Source organism: Podarcis erhardii, assembly GCF_964252035.2.
Source record: "Podarcis erhardii genome assembly, chromosome: 5".
In the NCBI taxonomy this organism is placed as follows: Eukaryota; Metazoa; Chordata; class Lepidosauria; order Squamata; family Lacertidae; genus Podarcis; species Podarcis erhardii.
Genome location: NC_138509.1, coordinates 46223116 through 46243379, shown reverse-complemented (window position 1 = coordinate 46243379; position 20264 = coordinate 46223116). Strand labels below are relative to the sequence as shown.

The 20264-nt window shown below is 41.6% G+C and overlaps 1 protein-coding gene across 1 annotated transcript in view; it reads left to right on the top strand.

Moving 5' to 3' along the window:
* DMBT1 (deleted in malignant brain tumors 1) overlaps window positions 1-20264 on the top strand; it is a 101118-nt gene that overhangs the window by 5269 nt on the left and 75585 nt on the right. Inside the window, exons 7-28 of the mRNA XM_081863595.1 lie at window positions 26-136; window positions 1010-1036; window positions 1737-1763; window positions 2462-2609; window positions 2706-2890; window positions 3963-3992; window positions 5026-5055; window positions 5214-5243; window positions 5404-5442; window positions 6008-6319; window positions 7091-7114; window positions 7998-8309; window positions 8843-8866; window positions 9139-9174; window positions 10518-10541; window positions 10822-10860; window positions 11426-11737; window positions 12268-12291; window positions 12564-12599; window positions 13398-13576; window positions 14529-14920; window positions 16132-16403. Coding sequence (XP_081719721.1) covers window positions 26-136; window positions 1010-1036; window positions 1737-1763; window positions 2462-2609; window positions 2706-2890; window positions 3963-3992; window positions 5026-5055; window positions 5214-5243; window positions 5404-5442; window positions 6008-6319; window positions 7091-7114; window positions 7998-8309; window positions 8843-8866; window positions 9139-9174; window positions 10518-10541; window positions 10822-10860; window positions 11426-11737; window positions 12268-12291; window positions 12564-12599; window positions 13398-13576; window positions 14529-14920; window positions 16132-16403 — 2613 coding nt within the window. The remainder of the gene's footprint in view (window positions 1-25; window positions 137-1009; window positions 1037-1736; window positions 1764-2461; window positions 2610-2705; window positions 2891-3962; window positions 3993-5025; window positions 5056-5213; window positions 5244-5403; window positions 5443-6007; window positions 6320-7090; window positions 7115-7997; window positions 8310-8842; window positions 8867-9138; window positions 9175-10517; window positions 10542-10821; window positions 10861-11425; window positions 11738-12267; window positions 12292-12563; window positions 12600-13397; window positions 13577-14528; window positions 14921-16131; window positions 16404-20264) is intronic.

The following is a 20264-nucleotide window of genomic DNA, read 5'->3' as shown; positions in this document are numbered from 1 at the left end:
CACACCCTTTCAAATTTCATTCCTATATATTCTGGTTCATGCTTAATCAATTTAGAAGGCAATCTGGCAAAAATGAGTTCCTTCCTGATCTTTACTTGGCTGCTCCTGTTTAATGAAATATGTCTAAGTGCATCAGGTAATATGGCTTAAATTCTGAACATTCTTGCTCTTGCTCTTTCTTCTTCCCCTTCTCTATGCTGACCTTATAAGCTGCTAGTTAATGATGGGAAGAATTTGGTGCAAAGGAACACATGAAGCTGACTTGAGTATTTAAGACTCCATCAAAACATACAAGCTATTCTCAATATAGATGTTGTTAGCTTCATCCTAAATTTGGCAAAATCTTACCTGCGTTTGAAAATTCTAATATATTGATGATGTGCAGGTCTGAGCAGAAGATACTGGGGAAAGTCAATGAGGAAAGGCGGAAAAGAATTAGAATGTGAAAATGAATATGTACAGAATATTTTTGATGATGAAGGACTATTAGATATCATGGCTGGGGGCACAGTTCCGTACAGATTTACTATGACGAATGATGTCTCAGTTCCAGATAAGAGTAGGAATCATACAGAATCAAGCCTCCAACTGAATAATTAGACATTCAGTTGCAATTTTGTTGCCTTCTCTCTGTGTACACACAATTGAAAATAATGAATACCCAGTGAAGAGTGCTCTAGTGAGCACAGGTTTTAGCTGGAGGGCATCGTGAGCATTAGATGTAAATGCTCACAAAGGTGTAAGAATATGTATCTACCTTCACTGTCTTTCCATTTTCCAAGTCCCAAAAGGCAAGGGAAGGCAAGGGGAGCAGGGATGGTGGCAAACAGCCCTTGCCTCAAGCTCCGGCAGGACCAATACCAAACAGTGCACCTCACTCCTAATCTGTCTAGGCCAGAATTGGTTGGTATTTGTGGGGAAACAAGTCCTTCAGGGGTGTTTTATGTGTGCCAAAATAATATACAGTACTGATATTTAGATTTGCTGATCAATGTTCCTCTTTCTTTAGAAACAACAACTATTGCAGAAACTACTGGTGAGTGCCTTCCTCTTACTTTTTCTCATCCCAAGTGTGCCTTTTTTCACAAGCAAGATTGTCTGCTACATGGAGTGCATGCACGTTTCAGTGAAAAATGTTCCTAAGGTAGCTGATCCATTGTTTTGACACAAAGGAAAAATGAAAAAGACTTTGGGGGTGAAAATTCCTTGTGGTGCCTCTTGCCGTTTCTAGGCTGTGGTTAGCCATTTCTGATTTAAATGGAAGTAAATCAGGTTGTCCACCCCACCCCACCTCAAATATGAATGGTTTGGCAAACTGTTGAATTCCTTGTGAACAGGTTTATCATTCTAAAAAGAGAACCTTTGTCTTTAAACCTATGCTGGGGGTGGGGCAAGGAGCTAAGCTGGATTCATTGGGCTTGTGGGTCCTTATTCCTGATGGCAGCTCTCTGCTTGTGGTGCATGGATCATTTGATAAGCAGATTTGGAAGCTACAGCAAACCTCCGCTGCCTTTCCATTCTCCAAGGCCCAGAAACTGACCTTAGGCCAAGGGAAGCAGAGGCAGCAGAGATGGTGGCAGAATAAACCTCCCCTCTATGCCAAACACCATGTTCTAGAGAGAATTGGTTAGTATTTGTGGGGAAAGAAACCCTTCAGGAGTGTTTTAAGCCTGCCATAATGAACAAACAAACAAACAAACATTTAAATTTGCTGATCATTGTTCATCTTTCTTTAGGACCAACAACTTCTGCACAAACTACTGGTGAGTGCCCGCCTTCTACTTTTTCACATTCCAAGTGTGGCTTTTTTGCAAGGAGGACTGTCTGCTACATGGTGGAGTGTCTAAGCTTCAGTGAGAAATGTTTTTAAGGTTGCTGAGTCATATATTTTTTGACACAAAGCAAAAAGGAAAACGACTTTGAAAAGTTGCATGGAAATTCACATATAAGTGTGAAACTGGAAGCAATAAGCATGTTGTATTGCGAAGCATAAACACCTGATTTAGAATGAAAACACTGTTCCTTCTTTCCCTTGTTCTCTGATCAAGAAAACATCACTTTTTAAGAAATGTTGTATTTCTAGCCTGATAAAATAGCATTTAAATAACAAACAAACAAACAAACATATTGAATTGGGTGGACCCATGAAATATACCGTGTGTTATAGAGGATCCTATGCTGGAGAATGGGTAACCTGGATTCACTGGGCTTATGGGTCTAGTCCTTATTCCTCTACTGATGGCAGCTCATTGCTTGTGGTACATGGATCATTTGGCTGAAATGACTGTTTCGCAAGACAAGCAAACCTGATATTTCTGGTGGCTGAAGGAAAAAGAAGGACCACAAGAAACTCAGTCCTTATAAGCACCAGGGTCAAGGTTAAGATAGAGAATTGTTACCAGGACTCCTTTTGGGGGGGGAGGGTACTGAGATAATCAGTGTTTAATTGTATGTTTACTAGGAATCCATGGATGCGGCAATACTTTCTCAAATCCATCTCAGTCATTTTCTGGCCCGTATTACAATGGTGATGGAAGCATCATACAGTGTCTCTGGACAATCCATTCCTATGATTCTAGCCCTATAGTGCTAACTCTTGACTATTTGAAGTAAGTACTGATACTGCAAACTTTGGGATGGGATGGGACGGGACCCAGGAGCTCTTGCTTGAAATAAGATGGTTTTGTCCTCTTTTATTTTCACAGTTTAGACTGTACTCATGAATATGTTCATGTCTACGATGGAAATATTTATCAATCAGCACTACTTGGGAATATATGCAGTGGCTGGAGCTGGGTATTCACTTCCTATACAGGCACTATGACAGTTCTGCTCCACAGACAGTCCTATCGTGCAGGCTCTGGCTTTTTTGCCTATTACAGTACAGCAGGTAATCTTGGAACTCATACATTTCTTTTCCCTACAGCCAAATATCTTTGATTTTTGTTGGACACTTTTGGCATCTGAGATTTTGTTTTGGGATTAAAATATAGGGGCCTAATGTAGCCAAAGTCCTCCTCATGGAGCAAAATTTCGGAAGAGTTAGATCATTCACCCAACTCTCATGGGCCAGTGTGGGTTGGGAAAAGAGCTATTTATTAAAATAAAATAAAATAAAATAAAATAAAATAAAATAAAATAAAATAAGTACTGCCCATACGATTTACCTTGTATATGCATCTGTATCACTAGGATCAAGTCTGTTTTGGACCCATTCTGTGTCTTTCCCATAAGATTTGTTATTTCAGCCCAAATCAGCTCCATTAAATCAGAATTTCTGTTTTCCCCACATTGGCTATACTCCCCCCCCCCCTTGTCACAAAATAGCTTGGTGTTTGTAGGCTAATGAGCCACTCAAGAGTGTCATAAGCCTGCCAAATTGCAGGCAGATCTCTCCAGAGGGTTTTGTGCATTACAGCCACCTTGTAACATGAATTCAGTTGAGGGGGTGCCTGCTGTGACCTCTGCTTGTCTTCAGAGTGCCATGTTCACTGTGGGAAGGCCATGCCTGAGTGGCACAGCACATGTTTGCATGCAAAGGTCCCAAGTTTGGTGCACAGCATCTCCAGGTGGTGCTGGGAGGGATTACATCTGAAGAACCGGGGAGCTGCTGCAGAAAGTGGCATTGGGTCTTTTCGCAAGGCTGTTTACTGTGGACTTGGTACTGCTCATGTATTCAAGTTTTCCACAGCATCCGCATGGCATAGTCTACATCAAAATGCAGCCACTCCCATATTATTTTATCATTTAATCTGGATTGACTGGATCTTGGAGTGTTTAAATGTAGAAATAGGAAAAGTGTATTAAATGGGGGGGGGGAGAATACGGAATGACATTTTGATGAGGAAATTGGAACTGATATAGTTACCTCCCCAGTTTGGGGGCATGTTAAGTGACTGGAAATGCAAATGGGTTTAATTGTAATGCTGATCTGAATCCTTTTTGTTTGTTTCTTTTCAAAGCATTAACCACAGAATTCCCGCAAACTACCGGTAAGGAAAATCTGCTACATATTTCCTAATCTGCTACATAATACATAATATGTATTAGATGCAGTGGCGTAGCGTGGGGGGTGCCAGGGGTGCCGGCCGCACCGGGCGCAACTTCTGGGGGGGCGCGAGTCCAGAGGGAAGGGACAAGTTCCTTCCTCCGCCGGGCTCCCCGCCGCCATCGCCAGCCTTGCGCCATAGTGCGCGCGCGCCCCCCGCCGCCGCTGCTGCGGCTGCGCTCCACTCACTGCTCGCAGGAGGAGCAGCCGCTGCAGCAGCGCCGGCGCCGCCACCAACGCCTGGCCGGCACGGGCACCCTCCGCACCCCGCCGCCGCCGCCATCCCCTCGGCCCAGCCACAGGCGGCGGCTGCTTCTGCCGACTGGGAGGGAGGAGAGCTCCAAGGGGCCTCGCCGCGCCCTGCTCTCCCCAAAACCCTCCGAGAGGAAGCCGGCGGGCGGGCGAGGGTCTCCTGGCGGAAGGGGGCGCCGCTGGCTCCGGCTCTCAGCGCAACTCTCAGCTGCGGGGGGGGTCGGGCGAGGACGGAGCGTGGCTGGAAGCCCCCGGTCCAGGCCGGGGGGAGGAGAGGCGCTCGCCAAGCCCCGATCTGGAGCGCCTCGGAGCGCGGGCTCCACCTACAGCCCAAGGAGAGGAGGGGGCGGGGAGGCGCCCGAGGGGAGGGGGCTTCGGCTGCCTCGGCCCGCAGGGGCGCCGCAAATAATAAATTTAATAAATTCCTGCTGAGCCTTAAGGGGGGGGGTCCTTGGCTCCTTCGCTCGCCCCCAGCCCCAGTGGCGTAGCGTGGGGGTGTAGGGGGGGCCGGCCGCAACATCTGGGGGGGGCGCGCTCGCACTCGAGTGCTAAAATCCAGGGGTTAGGGGGCGCAAATTACTTGCCTTGCCCCGGGTGCTGACAACCCACGCTACGCCACTGATTAGATGACTTAGTATTAAAACAAAATTCACAGCTACAAAGCTGGGATTTTCAGTAATGTTGCTCTTAATTCTTGTTTTTCCTATATTCCTATCTTTTCAAAGCATTAACCACAGAATTCCCACAATCTACTGGTAAGGAAAATTTGCTACTTCTTTAAAAATCTGCTACATAATACATACTGTGTATTAGATGACTTAGTATTAGAAAAAAATTCACAGCTACAAAATCTGGGATTTTCAGTAATGTTGCTCTTAATTCTTGTTTTTCCTATATTCCTATCTTTTCAAAGTATTAACCACAGAATTCCCGCAAACTACCGGTAAGGAAAATCTGCTATTTATTTAAAAATCTGCTACATAATACATACTATGTATTAGATGACTTAGTATCTAAGATGTCAACCTCATGCCTTCACTTTTAGATGGCTCAGAACTTAAATGCCAAAAGACCTAACTTTTGTCATGTGTTTGTTTCTGCAGAAGAAGTTCCTACAAGTGAAACAGCAGTTTCAACCAGAGGTAATTTCAGTGTTCGCCGTAAGATAGGCTTGTGAAAATTAGGGAGAATGAGCAAGAACATTGGAGTCAAATCAAAGGCTTGAAAGTTCCTTTAAGAAAGGAACCAGCTTAAGTTTAAGTTCAGCATGACCCAAAAGGAACTTGTTCCGGTTCACATTGCTTCCTATACAAAACACACATGTTCAGTCCACTGCAGTTCACAGCTCCATTCAAGGTCATGAAAAGTATGCTTGGCAAGTTCAAGCAGAGAACTTTTGGTTTTGACAGGAATAATGTAACATTAACTTTTCTTTTTGGGAGGGGAGTATATTTTGCAAAATTGCAAGGAATCCCCTAACATACAACGCATTTGTTTTTTCAAGGCAATATAGAACTGGGGAGATATGTTAAGTTTCATTAGTTATGAATGCAAAAGGCCTCCACAGCAACTACTCTCTTGATGAGCTGCACAAAGTCAACATGTTGAAATCCTGATGCCAGTAGAGTCTGATGCTTAGGTTAGGGATGGGGAGAACCTGAGTTTACAAGTCTTGCCTTTGTAAGAATGATATTTTATCCTTCTAAGATGCTCCCATGAGACTGGTCGGGGGGAACAACATGTGTGAAGGACGCGTGGAGCTCTACTACAGAGGAAGCTGGGGGACAGTCTGTGATGATGGCTGGGACTTAAATGACGCACAGGTTGTCTGCAGAAAGCTTGGATGTGGATTGGCTTTGTCAGCACCAGGAAGTGCCCATTTTGGCCATGGCTCTGGCCAGATTCTCCTGGATGATGTAAACTGTAGAGGGAATGAACCTTCTCTGGAGCTGTGCTCCCATCGGGGCTGGGGAAGTCACAACTGTGGTCATAGTGAAGACGCTGGTGTCATCTGCTCAGGTAACTTTCCGATCCTTTGTATTTAGTCTTCTAATATATTTCTAACAGAGGAGATCTCATTGCAGGAAGCCAAATGAATGGTGAAATGGTATAAAGTCTATTGGGTAAATTCTGTGGCCACACTTCTGCTTCCTATTGGCATTATTACCTATATATTTTTTATTAAAAAGCCTTAAAGGGGCTGGTGTCATCTGCTCAGGTAACTTTCCAATCCTTTGTATTTAGTCGTCTAATATATTTCTAACAGTGGAGATCCCATTGCAGGAAGCCGAAGGAATGGTGAAACGGTATAAAGTCTATTGTGTAAATTCCATGGCCATTCTTCTGCTTCCTATTGGCATTATTACATTTATTACTACTACTACTACTACTACCATTATTATTATTATTATTATATTATTATTATTAAGCCTTAAAGGGGCATCAGGGCAATATTCTCCACTCCTCCCAAGATGGAGGTGCATTCTGTAGAAATAGGCAAATAACTTGTTGTGGTGACATCCGTCCTGTTTCAACAGGAAAGCAAGGCATGAGTGTCAGTTGCTCTGGTCAAGGAGAGATCCTATGTTGCCTGCGGATTGAAGGAGGCAGGATTCATGGCAGTGCCTTTAATCTTACAGAGAACCAGCACTGCGTGCGGTTCTTTTGGGTATTAGTTCTGCTAAATTGTAACAAAATCGATGCAGCAGATGTCACTATTTTATTTACATCAAGGGTCTTTTTCTCAATATTTATGTTGGCTGAATATTTTTACTATTTGTTTATCCACAGCTTCTGGAAGACCTAATACAACAGGTACATTTTATTTCTTATTTGCCTAATTCCTAAAACATTTAAGGGGGGGAAAATTTAAGATGTCAATTCTTCCAGATGACAGCTTTTATTTTTATCTTTGGACATGAACAATGCCCAGTGCTAAACAGGCCCATTGGACCATGTATGATGGTAATATTGACCTGCTCCTCTTGGTTTGTCCAAAGTGACAGTACAGAAGCCAATCTCATGCCTACAGTTTTAGATGGTGCAGAATTTAAATGCCAAAAGATCTCACTTTTGTCATGTTTGTTTCTGCAGAAGACGTTCCTACAAATGAACCAACAGTTTCACCCAGAGTTAAGTTCAGTGTTTGCCGTAAGATAGGCCTGTGAAAATTAGAGAGAATGAGCAAGAACATTGGAGTCAAATCAAAGGCTTGAAAGTTCCTTTAAGAAAGGAACCAGCTTAAGTTTAAGTTCAGCATGACCCAAAAGGAACTCGTTCCGGTTCACATTGCTTCGTTTACAAAACACACGTGTTCGGTCCACAGCAGTTCACAGCTCCATTCAAGGTCATGGAAAGTATGCTTGGCAAGTTCAAGCAGAGAACTTTTTGTTTTGACAGGAATAATGTAACATTAACTTTTCTTTTTGGGAGGGGAGTATATTTTGCACAATTGCAAGGAATCCCCTAACATACAACGCATTTGTTTTTTCAAGGCAATATAGAACTGGGGAGATATGTTAAGTTTCATTAGTTATGAATGCAAAAGGCCTCCACAGCAACTACTCTCTTGATGAGCTGCACAAAGTCAACATGTTGAAATCCTGATGCCAGTAGAGTCTGATGCTTAGGTTAGGGATGGGGAGAACCTGAGTTTACAAGTCTTGCCTTTGTAAGAATGATATTTTATCCTTCTAAGATGCTCCCATGAGACTGGTCGGGGGGAACAACATGTGTGAAGGACGCGTGGAGCTCTACTACAGAGGAAGCTGGGGGACAGTCTGTGATGATGGCTGGGACTTAAATGACGCACAGGTTGTCTGCAGAAAGCTTGGATGTGGATTGGCTTTGTCAGCACCAGGAAGTGCCCATTTTGGCCATGGCTCTGGCCAGATTCTCCTGGATGATGTAAACTGTAGAGGGAATGAACCTTCTCTGGAGCTGTGCTCCCATCGGGGCTGGGGAAGTCACAACTGTGGTCATAGTGAAGATGCTGGTGTCATCTGCTCAGGTAACTTTCCAATCCTTTGTATTTAGTCTTCTAATATATTTCTAACAGAGGAGATCTCATTGCAGGAAGCCAAATGAATGGTGAAATGGTATAAAGTCTATTGGGTAAATTCTGTGGCCACACTTCTGCTTCCTATTGGCATTATTACATTTTATTATTATTGTTATTAAAAAGCCTTAAAGGGGCATCTGTGCAATATTCTCCACTCCTCCCAAGATGGAGGTGCATTCTGTAGAAAGAGGCAAATAACTTGTTGTGGTGACATCCGTCCTGTTTCAACAGGAAAGCAAGGCATGAGTGTCAGTTGCTCTGGTCAAGGAAAGATCCTATGTTGCCATGCGGATGGAAATAGGCAGGAATCATTGCAGTGTCTTTATCCTTACAGAGAATCAGCACTGGAAATCTGTTCTGCTGGATTGTAACAAAATACATGCAGAATATCAACCAGCAGATGTCACTATTTCATGTACATCAAGGGTCTTTTTCTTAATATTTATGCTGGCTGAATATTTTTATTATTTGTTTATCCACAGCTTCCGGACGACCTAATACAACAGGTACATTTTATTTCTTATTTGTCTGATTCTCTCAGCATTTGAGGGCAACTTTTTATTGATGCTCCTTCTTCCAAATCATGGCTTCCATTTTTATCTTTGTTTATAACCAAAGCCTAATGTTAAAGTGACCATGTATGATGAAAATATTGCCCTTCTCAGAATTGGTGGGGAAAAGGTGAGGACACAGAAGTCAACCTCATGCCTACACTTTTAGATTGTGCAGAATTTAAATGCATATAGATCTCACTTTAGTCATGCTTTTGTTTCTGCAGCTCTTCCTACAAGTCCCACAGAAGTTATATCCAGAAGTAAGTTCAAAGTTCTCCATAAGATATACTTTTGAAAATCGGGGCGAATGAGTAAGAAGCTTGGAATCAAATCAAAGGCTTGAAAGTTTGTTTTAGAAAGGAACTAGTTCAATTCAAGTTTACCTCTTTTAGCCGTTTAGTTCATGTTCAGTTCAAAGTTCAGTTCTAGTACATCCCACATATCCTTTCCAATTTATTATCAGCATTCAGAATGTTATAACTTGTTCCTGTATCATATCTACGTAAGAAGACTTCAATATAATCCTTATGTTTGGAAGCCAAAAGAATATATAGAATTAAAAAAAGACAAATAAAAGAATGAACCTAAAGATGAACTAAAAATCGCTGAATGTTCTACCCCCCAAAATGAACTTAATCACATTCAGTTCAGCCTGCAATTATAGGAACTGCTTTCAGGTGTAGTTCAAAGATTTTTGAATTCTGTGAATTTCGTGAACTAGATCATTCCAAACACTGAGTCAATTGCAGTCTACCTAACTAGTCTGAATAAAATGTCTGACGCTTGCAGAGATGTAATTGTGTTTAAGATAAAGCTTCTGTCACAGGTACATCGTGGACACAGGTAAGGAAGTCACAGGCAACCCTTCTTCTTTGCAAAGTGCCTCAGGAGGAGGTGATGTGCAAAGAGGAAGGAATGGAAGGGAAGGGAACACTTCATCCTTCACTGCCCAGTTGCTCTTCTTCTGAAATTTTCCGCTCCTTTACGGTGTTCGAGACTCAGGGATACCATTCAACAGTGGCTGTGAAACCAAGTAGATGGAAAAATCATCTAAAGGAGGGGAACAACTGGCAGAGGATAGTTTGAGCATTCTGCTCAGTTCTGTCCCTTCTCTGATGCAACTAAGCACTCCTGAGAGCACTTTCTAAGGGAGATTAAGTCAGCAGGGGCTTTGGATGCAGCTTCTCCTTCCTATTGGCATTATTACATATATATTTTTTATTGAAAAGACTTAAAGGAGCATCTGTGCAATATTCTCCACTCCTCTCAAGATGGAGGTGCATTCTGAAGAAAGAGGCAAATAACTTGTTGTTGTGCCATCCCTCCAGTTTCAATACGAAAGCAAGGCATGGGCGTCAGTTGCTCTGGTCAAGGAAAGATCCTATGTTGCCGTGCAGATGGAAGGAGGCAGGATTAATTACAGTGCCTTTATTCTTACAGGGAACCAGCACTGCGTGCGGTTATTCTGGGTATCTGTTCTGCTGGATTGTAACAAAAAAGATGCAGAATATCAACCAGCAGATGTCACTATTTTATGTACATCAAGGGTCTTTTTCTTAATATTTATGCTAGCTGAATATTTTTATTATTTGTTTATCCACAGCTTCCGTAGGACCTCATACACCAGGTACCTTTTATTTCTTATTTGCCTTATTCCTTCAACATTTAAGGGAAAGATTTTTTAAGATGTAGATTCTTCCAGATCACAGCTTCCATTTTTATCTTTGGACATGAACAAAGCCCAGCGCTAAACAGGCTCATTGGACCATGTATGATGGTAATATTGACCTGCTCGTCATTGGTTTGGCCCAAGTGACGGTACAGAAGTCAACCTCATGCCTACAGTTTTAGATGGTGCAGAATTTAAATGCCAAAAGATCTCACTTTTGTCATGTTTGTTTCTGCAGAAGACGTTCCTACAAATGAACCGACAGTTTCACCCAGAGGTGAGTTCAGTGTTTGCCATAAGAGAGGCCTGTGAAAATTGGGGAGAATGAGCAAGAACATTGGAGTCAAATCAAAGGCTTGAAAGTTCCTTTAAGAAAGGAACCAGCTTAAGTTTAAGTTCAGCATGACCCAAAAGGAACTCGTTCCGGTTCACATTGCTTCGTTTACAAAACCCACGTCTTCGGTCCACTGCAGTTCACAGCTCCATTCAAAGTCATGGAAAGTATGCTTGGCAAGTTCAAGCAGAGAACTTTTGGTTTTGACAGGAATAATGTAACATTAACTTTTCTTTTTGGGAGGGGAGTATATTTTGCAAAATTGCAAGGAATCCCCTAACATACAACGCATTTGTTTTTTCAAGGCAATATAGAACTGGGGAGATATGTTAAGTTTCATTAGTTATGAATGCAAAAGGCCTCCACAGCAACTACTCTCTTGATGAGCTGCACAAAGTCAACATGTTGAAATCCTGATGCCAGTAGAGTCTGATGCTTAGGTTAGGGATGGGGAGAACCTGAGTTTACAAGTCTTCCCCATGTAAGAATAATATTTTATTGTTCTAAGATGTTCCCATGAGACTGGTCGGCGGGAACAACATGTGTGAAGGACGCGTGGAACTCAACTACAGAGGAAGCTGGGGGACAGTCTGTGATGATGGCTGGGACTTAAATGACGCACAGGTTGTCTGCAGAAAGCTTGGATGTGGATTGGCTTTGTCAGCACCAGGAAGTGCCCATTTTGGCCATGGCTCTGGCCAGATTCTCCTGGATGATGTAAACTGCAGAGGGAATGAACCTTCTCTGGAGCTGTGCTCCCATCGGGGCTGGGGAAGTCACAACTGTGGTCATCATGAAGACGCTGGTGTCATCTGCTCAGGTAACTTTCCAATCCTTTGTATTTAGTCTTCTATATTTCTAACAGTGGAGATCTCATTGCAGGAAGCCAAAGGAATGGTGAAATGGTATAAAGTCTATTGGGTAAATTCTGTGGCCACACTTCTGCTTCCTATTGGCATTATTACATTTTATTATTATTGTTATTAAAAAGCCTTAAAGGGGCATCTGTGCAATATTCTCCACTCCTCCCAAGATGGAGGTGCATTCTGTAGAAAGAGGCAAATAACTTGTTGTGGTGACATCCGTCCTGTTTCAACAGGAAAGCAAGGCATGAGTGTCAGTTGCTCTGGTCAAGGAAAGATCCTATGTTGCCATGCGGATGGAAATAGGCAGGAATCATTGCAGTGTCTTTATTCTTACAGAGAATCAGCACTGGAAATCTGTTCTGCTGGATTATAACAAAATAGATGCAGAATATCAACCAGCAGATGTCACTATTTCATGTACATCAAGGGTCTTTTTCTTAATATTTATGCTAGCTGAATATTTTTATTATTTGTTTATCCACAGCTTCCGGACGACCTAATACAACAGGTACATTTTATTTCTTATTTGTCTGATTCTCTCAGCATTTGAGGGCACTTTTTTATTGATGCTCCTTCTTCCAAATCATGGCTTCCATTTTTATCTTTGTTTATAACCAAAGCCTAATGTTAAAGTGACCATGTATGATGAAAATATTGCCCTTCTCAGAACTGGTGGCGCAAAGGTGATGGCACAGAAGTCAACCTCATGCCTACACTTTTAGATTGTGCACAATTTAAATTCGTATAGATTTCACTTTAGTCATGCTTTTGTTTCTGCAGCTATACCTACAAGTTCCACAGCAGTTAAATCCAGAAGTAAGTTCAAAGTTCTCCATAAGATATACTTTTGAAAATCGGGGATAATGAGTAAGAACCTTGGAATCAAATCAAAGCCTTGAAACGTAATCACATTCAGTTCAGCCTGCAATTATAGGAACTGCTTTCAGGTGTAGTTCAAAGATTTTGAATTCTGTGAATTTCGTAAACTAGTTCATTCCAAGCACTGAGTCAAATGCAATCTACCAAACTAATCTCAATACAATGTCTGATGCTTACAGAGATGTAATTGTGTTTACGATAAATCTTCTGTCACATGTACAGTGTGGGCACAGGTAAGGAAGTCACAGGCAACCCTTATTCTTTGCAAAGTACCTTAGGAGGAGGTGATGTACAAAGAGGAAGGGATGGAAGGGAAGGGAACAATTCAGCCTTCACTGCCCAGTTGCTTTTCTTCTGAAATTTTCTCCTCCCTTATGGTGTTTGAGACTCGGGGATACCTTTCAACAGTGGCTGTGAAACCAAGTAGATGGGGAAATCATCTAAAAGAGGGGGACAAGTGACAGAGGAAAGTTTGAGCATTCTGCTCAGTTCTGTCCCTTCTCTGATGCAATTAAACACTTCTGAGAGGACTTTCTAAGGGAGATTAAGTCAGCAGGTGGTTTGGATGCAGCTGCAGAATGGCATAATGGGGTTGGGGGGTTGGATTGATCTGGAACTCCATGCAAGACATTTGTGGGAAGAGGGTGGCCCCATTCGAAATTGAGCAATTACATTTAACAAAAGTGTTTTTGCATTTTACACAATTCAATGCTGCTTCTGTATGCTATCGTTTAGCCCTTTCATGTTCTGGAGAATACATGGTTGCACGCATCAGCAAGGCGTATCTCCGGTTGCTGGGTTATAATGAATGGAGTCTGTACCTGAATTCTTCAGACTCTTTCTGCGCACCTCAGATTACACAGTACTACGTGGTCTTCAATATACCATTCAGTGGGTGTGGCACAATAAGACAGGTAAGAAAAAGAGCTTTAAAAACCAAATCTACATTCTGCCATTATCTATGTAAGCTTTGTAAACTTGCTGTTTTAAAGATGGGGAAAGTATTCTATCTTTTGGTCCAGCAAACACTAACATTAAGGGAACCTTTAGGAAATCCACACTGCTTCTTTTCTATCCTGCCATGAATCCAGATTCCTCCTCTTTCTTTTACTATGTTTAGAAGAAATATCAGAATTGACCTTGAGCCATGGGATCACTACTTAATGTTAGTCTTAACTGAGATTTGAGACTAGAATTCCAGATTAGTTTCGGAGCCTAGGATAAAGAGAAAATGCCAGCAATTTGCCATACCATTTAAAGCAGACGGTATTGCAGGTAAATTCTGACATTTCTCTTAATCATAGAAAAAGCAGGAGTGGGGAATTTGCTCCAGAAAGAGAAAGTGATGTGAGGAGGAAAGAAGCATATGTTCCTGAAATTGTCTCCCAAATTTAGTAAGCCAGCTAATTCTGGCCCTTTGAATATTTTGCATTTTAAAAAGTGTATATGTATAGTCCATTTTTTTGTCTCCAATTTCTTCTCTTTTGAGCACAAAACTCATAGTTTAAAAGAAAGAAAAAAGAATTCAAAAACTCTTAAAGAAATCCAACACATTGAAAGTCAGGTGTCATCTCAACATTAATTACCTTTAGAAAAAAGAAAAGAAGAAATGTTGTAATATTTTTGCTTGTTTCTACATATGTGTTTCTAGTCTCAGCTTCTTAAAGTATCTTACATTTCTTATTTTTCTCCTACCTTTTCAAAAAAAATTAAAATAAAATTTCTGAACATACAAGGTGACTTTCATAATTGTATGTCTGGAATGTCAGGACATTTTAAAGTGATTAAGTACAGAGGGTGTTTTATATATGGTGGTTACTGATTTATGCGTACTGTTGACATATCTCGTTTCCCCCTGTCCTTTAGCAGGCAAATAATGACACCATCATCTATTCCAACATAATCAAGACATCAGCTTCTGGTTATATCATTACAAGAAATAGTAACTTTCAGTTTCACGTCATGTGTGAAATGAACAAGACTGCTATTGTAGAGACAATGTTTGTTGCTCGTAATTCCACTGACATTACTGAACTAGGACATGGCAGTTACAATGTGACACTTGCCTTCTTTGATTCGTGGTCTTTCAACTATCAAGTTCGCTCTTCTCCATACTTTGTGTCACTCAATCAAGCACTCTACCTCCAAGCTACTCTCCACAGTTCTGATCCAAACTTAGTACTATTTCTAGATACGTGTGAAGCATCTCCAAACTCTGGTGACTTCACAACTCTGACCTATGACTTATGGAGGAGTGGGTGAGTATGTTTTAGATAAAAATGTTTAGATTCAAACTTAGAAGAAACACTTGCCTTTTGGCTTATAAAGCAGCAGGTTTAAGGCTAAACATGCACTCTTATTCACATTATGTAGAGTAAACCATACTGAGCTCAAATGGATTTTTGAGTAGGCACTCAAAGGAATGCACTTAAATGTTTATTTTTGTTATGGACAAGAGGAGTTGCTATTCTCTCAAACTTGAACATTAGCACACATTTTAATTCTGACATAATACTTCTTAAGTATTATAATAATAAAGATGGATGTTTGCTGCTATTTTGTGTCATCATCCAAATTTTCTCATACAAAAGCAAGGCAAAAGTATACTTTGAACTGGACTAAGCAAAGTGTTTTTGTTTTTGTTGCATACACATGATGTCCCTGCCAGATGTCTTTTTTGGTTGAGACTAACTTCCTAATTCTATGAAAGAAAATTAAACTATATCCATTTAGAACATTCAAATATCTGTTCTGACTGACAGCCATAATCCCACTGTAGTCCTCCAAACACTGTACCACTTCCACTGCATTCTCCAACTGGGCTTGTGGAGTTGCCTCTACCCATTTAGAACATAAGAATATATGATAAGCCCTGCTGGAACAGACCAAAGGTCCATCTAGTCTAGTATATTTTTCTCCAGTGGCCAACCAGATGCCTTTGAGAAGACTGCACACAGGGCCTGATTGTCACAGCACTCTCTCCATGTGAGATTCCCTCCAACTCTCATTCAGAAACTTAACTGCCTTCAACAGTGGAGGTCAAAGGACAGCCATCAGTGCTCATAGTTACTGATAACCCAAACCTCCATGAATTTGTTTAATCCCCATCCAAGTTGGTGGTCATCCTCACCATCTTGTGGGAGTGGCTTCCAAAGTTTAACTAACAGCTGTGCTGTGTGAAGAAGCGCTTTCACTTGTCTTGATTTCCCCCCAACATTCATCTTCATTGGATGGTCCTGAGTTCTAGCATCTTGAGTGACTGCTTTCATATACACTCAATTTGTCTTCCATTTTGCTCTCTGAAATCCACCTCCCACTTATTGAAGTTTCTTCCCATTCTTCCCCAACATGGTTCTTCATCTCCAGAGATAACATGCTTCAGAACTCCAGAAATGACTCCTATTAGTATTCTAAGTAAAGGATTCCTCTAAAGTCATTATCTAAACAAACCTGGTTCTTTTATTTTCAGATGTCCACGAGACTCTACCTTCAGATATCTGGGAAATCCAAGGAGAAACGAAGTTCGTTTCATGTTCAGCTCCTTTAAGTTTCTTAACTATCACAATGAAGTTTATTTGCGGTGCAAACTAGTAGTGTGTAAGGCATATGATTACTCATCCCGATGCTACCAAGGATGCTTAACTAGAAAGAAGAGGAATGCAGATGGACTTCAGGAGAAGGTTGATGTGGTTGTAGGACCAATCAAGCTTCAAAAAGAAGCTAAGGAAGACAAAAAGCAGGGTAACTTTTACTTATGATTCCTTTTCTTGTTACAGTGGTGATTCTCAAAATATATTCTAAAGTAGCCCAAAGAATACAATTTTTTACTATTTTGCTAAACTGTATTTAAACCAATATTCCAATTTAGCTTGGCAAAAACATAGTAACATCCCACAATGAAACCTCATTCTACCTGGCTTCCCCTGTTAAGGTCACGTTCCCCTGTTAAGGTCACGTTCCCTAATGGACAACTTTCTTGGAGTTCTATGCCAGGAGTGACTAGAGAGTCAGATGCAGAAGTGGACAGAGTGAAGAATTTGACTCTTATATTTATGTAGTATGTTACATTACAGACCCACAAAAGTCAGATGTTTCTATACAGACGCACAGACAGTAGTGGCCCATGTGACAACGTAGGTTGGGCATCGCTGCTCTCCAGGTTCCAAATCTAGCATGCTGCTGGCACTTACCGGGGGGAGAAGGGGTGTGACAAGGTGCAAGGACCTTGGAGCTGTCACACTGTGCAGTGCAGCAGAGGCAATTTGACACTCTTGCTATTGTGTGCCTGCCCAGCACTGGGATCCCCATACCTTGCACTTCCAGGCAATCAATATGTATTGTTGCAGTTCAAGGACACAATTCAGCCAGGCATCAACAGCAGAGAAGCATGAGGAGTAGAGTCCATGAAAGTTGTGACCTGGGAAGGCCCTAGATCTTTAAGAGGGATGAAAGTGGAAGTCTAAATACTTGGGAAGAAGCTATAACATACTGGTCTATACAACTCTGGACTTTATTGATCTTCTGCATCCTTAGATTAATGTTTGTATGTGGTCCAAGATCTCATTTTAACTATTACCTCAGATACAAAAACACAATGGGGGTGGGAAATATGTCTCCCTGTGTTATAAGGTAAAGGTAAAGGTACCCCTGCCCGTACGGGCCAGTCGTGTCTGACTCTAGGGTTTGTGCACCCATCTCACTTAAGAGGCCGGGGGCCAGCGATGTCCACAGACACTTCCGGGTCACGTGGCCAGCGTGACAAAGCTGCATCTGGCGAGCCAGCTCAGTACACGGAAACGCCGTTTACCTTCCCGCTAGTAAGCGGTCCCTATTTATCTACTTGCACCCGGGGGTGCTTTCGAACTGCTAGGTTGGCAGGCGCTGGGACCGAACGACGGGAGCGCACCCCGCAGCGGGGATTCGAACCGCCGACCCAACGATCAGCAAGTCCTAGGCGCTGAGGTTTTACCCACAGCGCCACCCGCATCCCTTCCCTGTGTTATATTGTCCCTTAAATAATGGGGTCTACATTCAGTTCAATTGAAGTAAACGGGAATATGCAAACTATAGCTCTTAAACATTCAGATAAGTTACATGCACCTTCATCAACTGAAGACTTGCAGATTAGTAGTTGAAATGTATTGTTTGGAGAAAAATTATGTCTGAGATAATAGGTACAATGAGAACTCCATAGTTTCCTCTGAGAGAAGTGAATCACACCTGAGCAAGATCATTTTATCTTAAGGATGTAGGAAGTTGTCATATTTAAAGTCCCTTGGTCAGTCTAGCTCAGAGTTCCTTAGAGCGACAGGCAGTCACATTTCAGGGTTTTAGATAGAGCTCTTCTCTGGCCCTACTGGGAGAAAGCAGAAACTGAACCTGGTACCTTCTTGCCTTCAAAGCAGTTGTTGTCATCCCATGATGAACATGCAGGGGCAAAGTTGTCCTTAAACTAGGTGTTTGAAGGACACCTCTTACAAAAATAACAGACATATATGTTGATAATTGTATAGAATGTTTTACTGGGATCATTTGGTGAAGGCAGATCAGAAATCTGATGAATAAATGGATTAACAAGTTGTTCTAAACTATGTTTCTCATTTACAGAAGTGGCTTAGAGTGCAAGTCTAGAAAAGGATAAAGATGGGATCCTACTTACTGTTACTACTGTACTTCTGGCAGCCACGGTCTCCATCTGGCTTTCTTATAAGCAGCAAACTGAAACCAACTGATTCCAATGCATCACCAATGTAAAAATTAAGCACACAAAAAAGCTCTGTTTCTAGCATGTATTTCTAAAAGTAATGTTTCTTCTAAGAAAGTGGTTTGTAATCCAACAGACCTACAGACAGACTCATTTACATTTTAGCACAAGCAAGAACTCAGTTAAGTCCAAATATTGGGATTTAATATTCATACTGATCAAGAACATTAGTTATACCCAGCTGCTTTTACTTAATGTCATTGCGGAAAGGATCTCATTCTCCTTTTAATTCCCTCCCCTTCTATTGTCTATGGTTATATCATTTAAATCAAAGTCCCAGACCCTATGTATACCAGTTATGATAATAACCTTTCTATGCATAAACATTACAGTTGGAAACTTTATATGTCAGATGTGAATAGTGACTATATTTCATGAAGGATTTGTCAGAGTCTTTAATGAAAATTTATGCCAAATGTTATGAAATTTATTTTGCTTCCAACTACTTTCCAATAAAATCCTTGCAAGTTGCCAGTGTGCATTTTTCTTCATTGCCTCACAAGCAAACATAAATTGATCTGTATGGTTCAAAGGAAATACATGATTGGCATGAAGTGCCTAGGGACAACAGAGACGTTTGGTTCACATTTGAATTTTGCAGTGCAGTTCTCCAGTCCAGTAATGTGCACACTAGGGTGAAGTGGGGAAATGGCCTTGGGAAAATGTCTATATCAGGCAAAATTTCATCCACAAATGTGTACAGTAGGAGCAATTTGCACTAAAATGTTGGTGAATTTGTTGTTTTAAAAATTGCAAACTGGTGTAGAAATGTAGTAAACTGAACTGAAGGCTTGAAAAAATAGAAAATTATTATTATTAATAGTAAAGCTCCCAACAGAATATAAAAAAGGTTAAAACTTCAAACATTACAAACTTCCCTAAACAGATGTCTTCTAAAAGTCACCTAGTTATTTATTTCTTTGACATCTGATGGGAGGGCATTCCACAGGGTGGGCGCCACTACCAAGAAGGCCCTCTGCCTGGTTCCTTGTAGCTTCACTTCTCACAGTGAGGGAACCGCCAGAAGGCCCTCGGAGCTGGACCTCAGTGTCCGGGCAGAACGATGTGGGTGGAGACGCTTCTTCAGGTATACTGGACCAAGGCCGTTTAGGGCTTTAAAGGTCAGCACCAACACTTTGAATTGTGCTCAGAAACATACTGGGAGCCAATGTAGGTCTTTCAGGACTGGTGTTATATGGTCTTGGGGTCCACTTCCCCACCACCACTAAACAGGTGCCTGTTCTCAATGCATTGCTCCAGTCTCCTCCCTTGTGCTATGTTTGTCTTACTCAGCTCCAAACCACACAGAAGCCATACTTCCTCCAGCTAATTCCATACCAGTAGAAAACATGAATTGATGCTCTTCGAGGTAGGTGTCATTACTACAGAAAAGTCATCTGGCCCATAATTTCCTGATAGTTTGCATAACCATACTTTCAGGGTGGATCTGCACCCAAATTAAAATACATCCAATGCACTTTTCAAGCACATGACATTTTCATGCATGCACACATTGTTCACTGCTACATGGCATCATAGGATGCGTTGTAGTGCACATGTTGATACTCACAACCTAACTGCGCAACAAGGCCCAGCCCAGGTGCACCCCTCAGGAATAATAAAAACACATTGACACAGAATTTTAGTTGAAAGGTTAATAGGCAAAATTTAGGCCATGACTTTATTGATTACAGAAATGTAAGTGGTATTGGCTTAGGCATTGGCAATAACTATAACTGACTCCTGCCCACCTTTCAGGAAGTCTGAAAAGGTCTTGGGAGGTCTGTCGATGGCGACCAACTGAAGCTCACCCCGGGGTTCCTGTTGGGTCCTGGCAT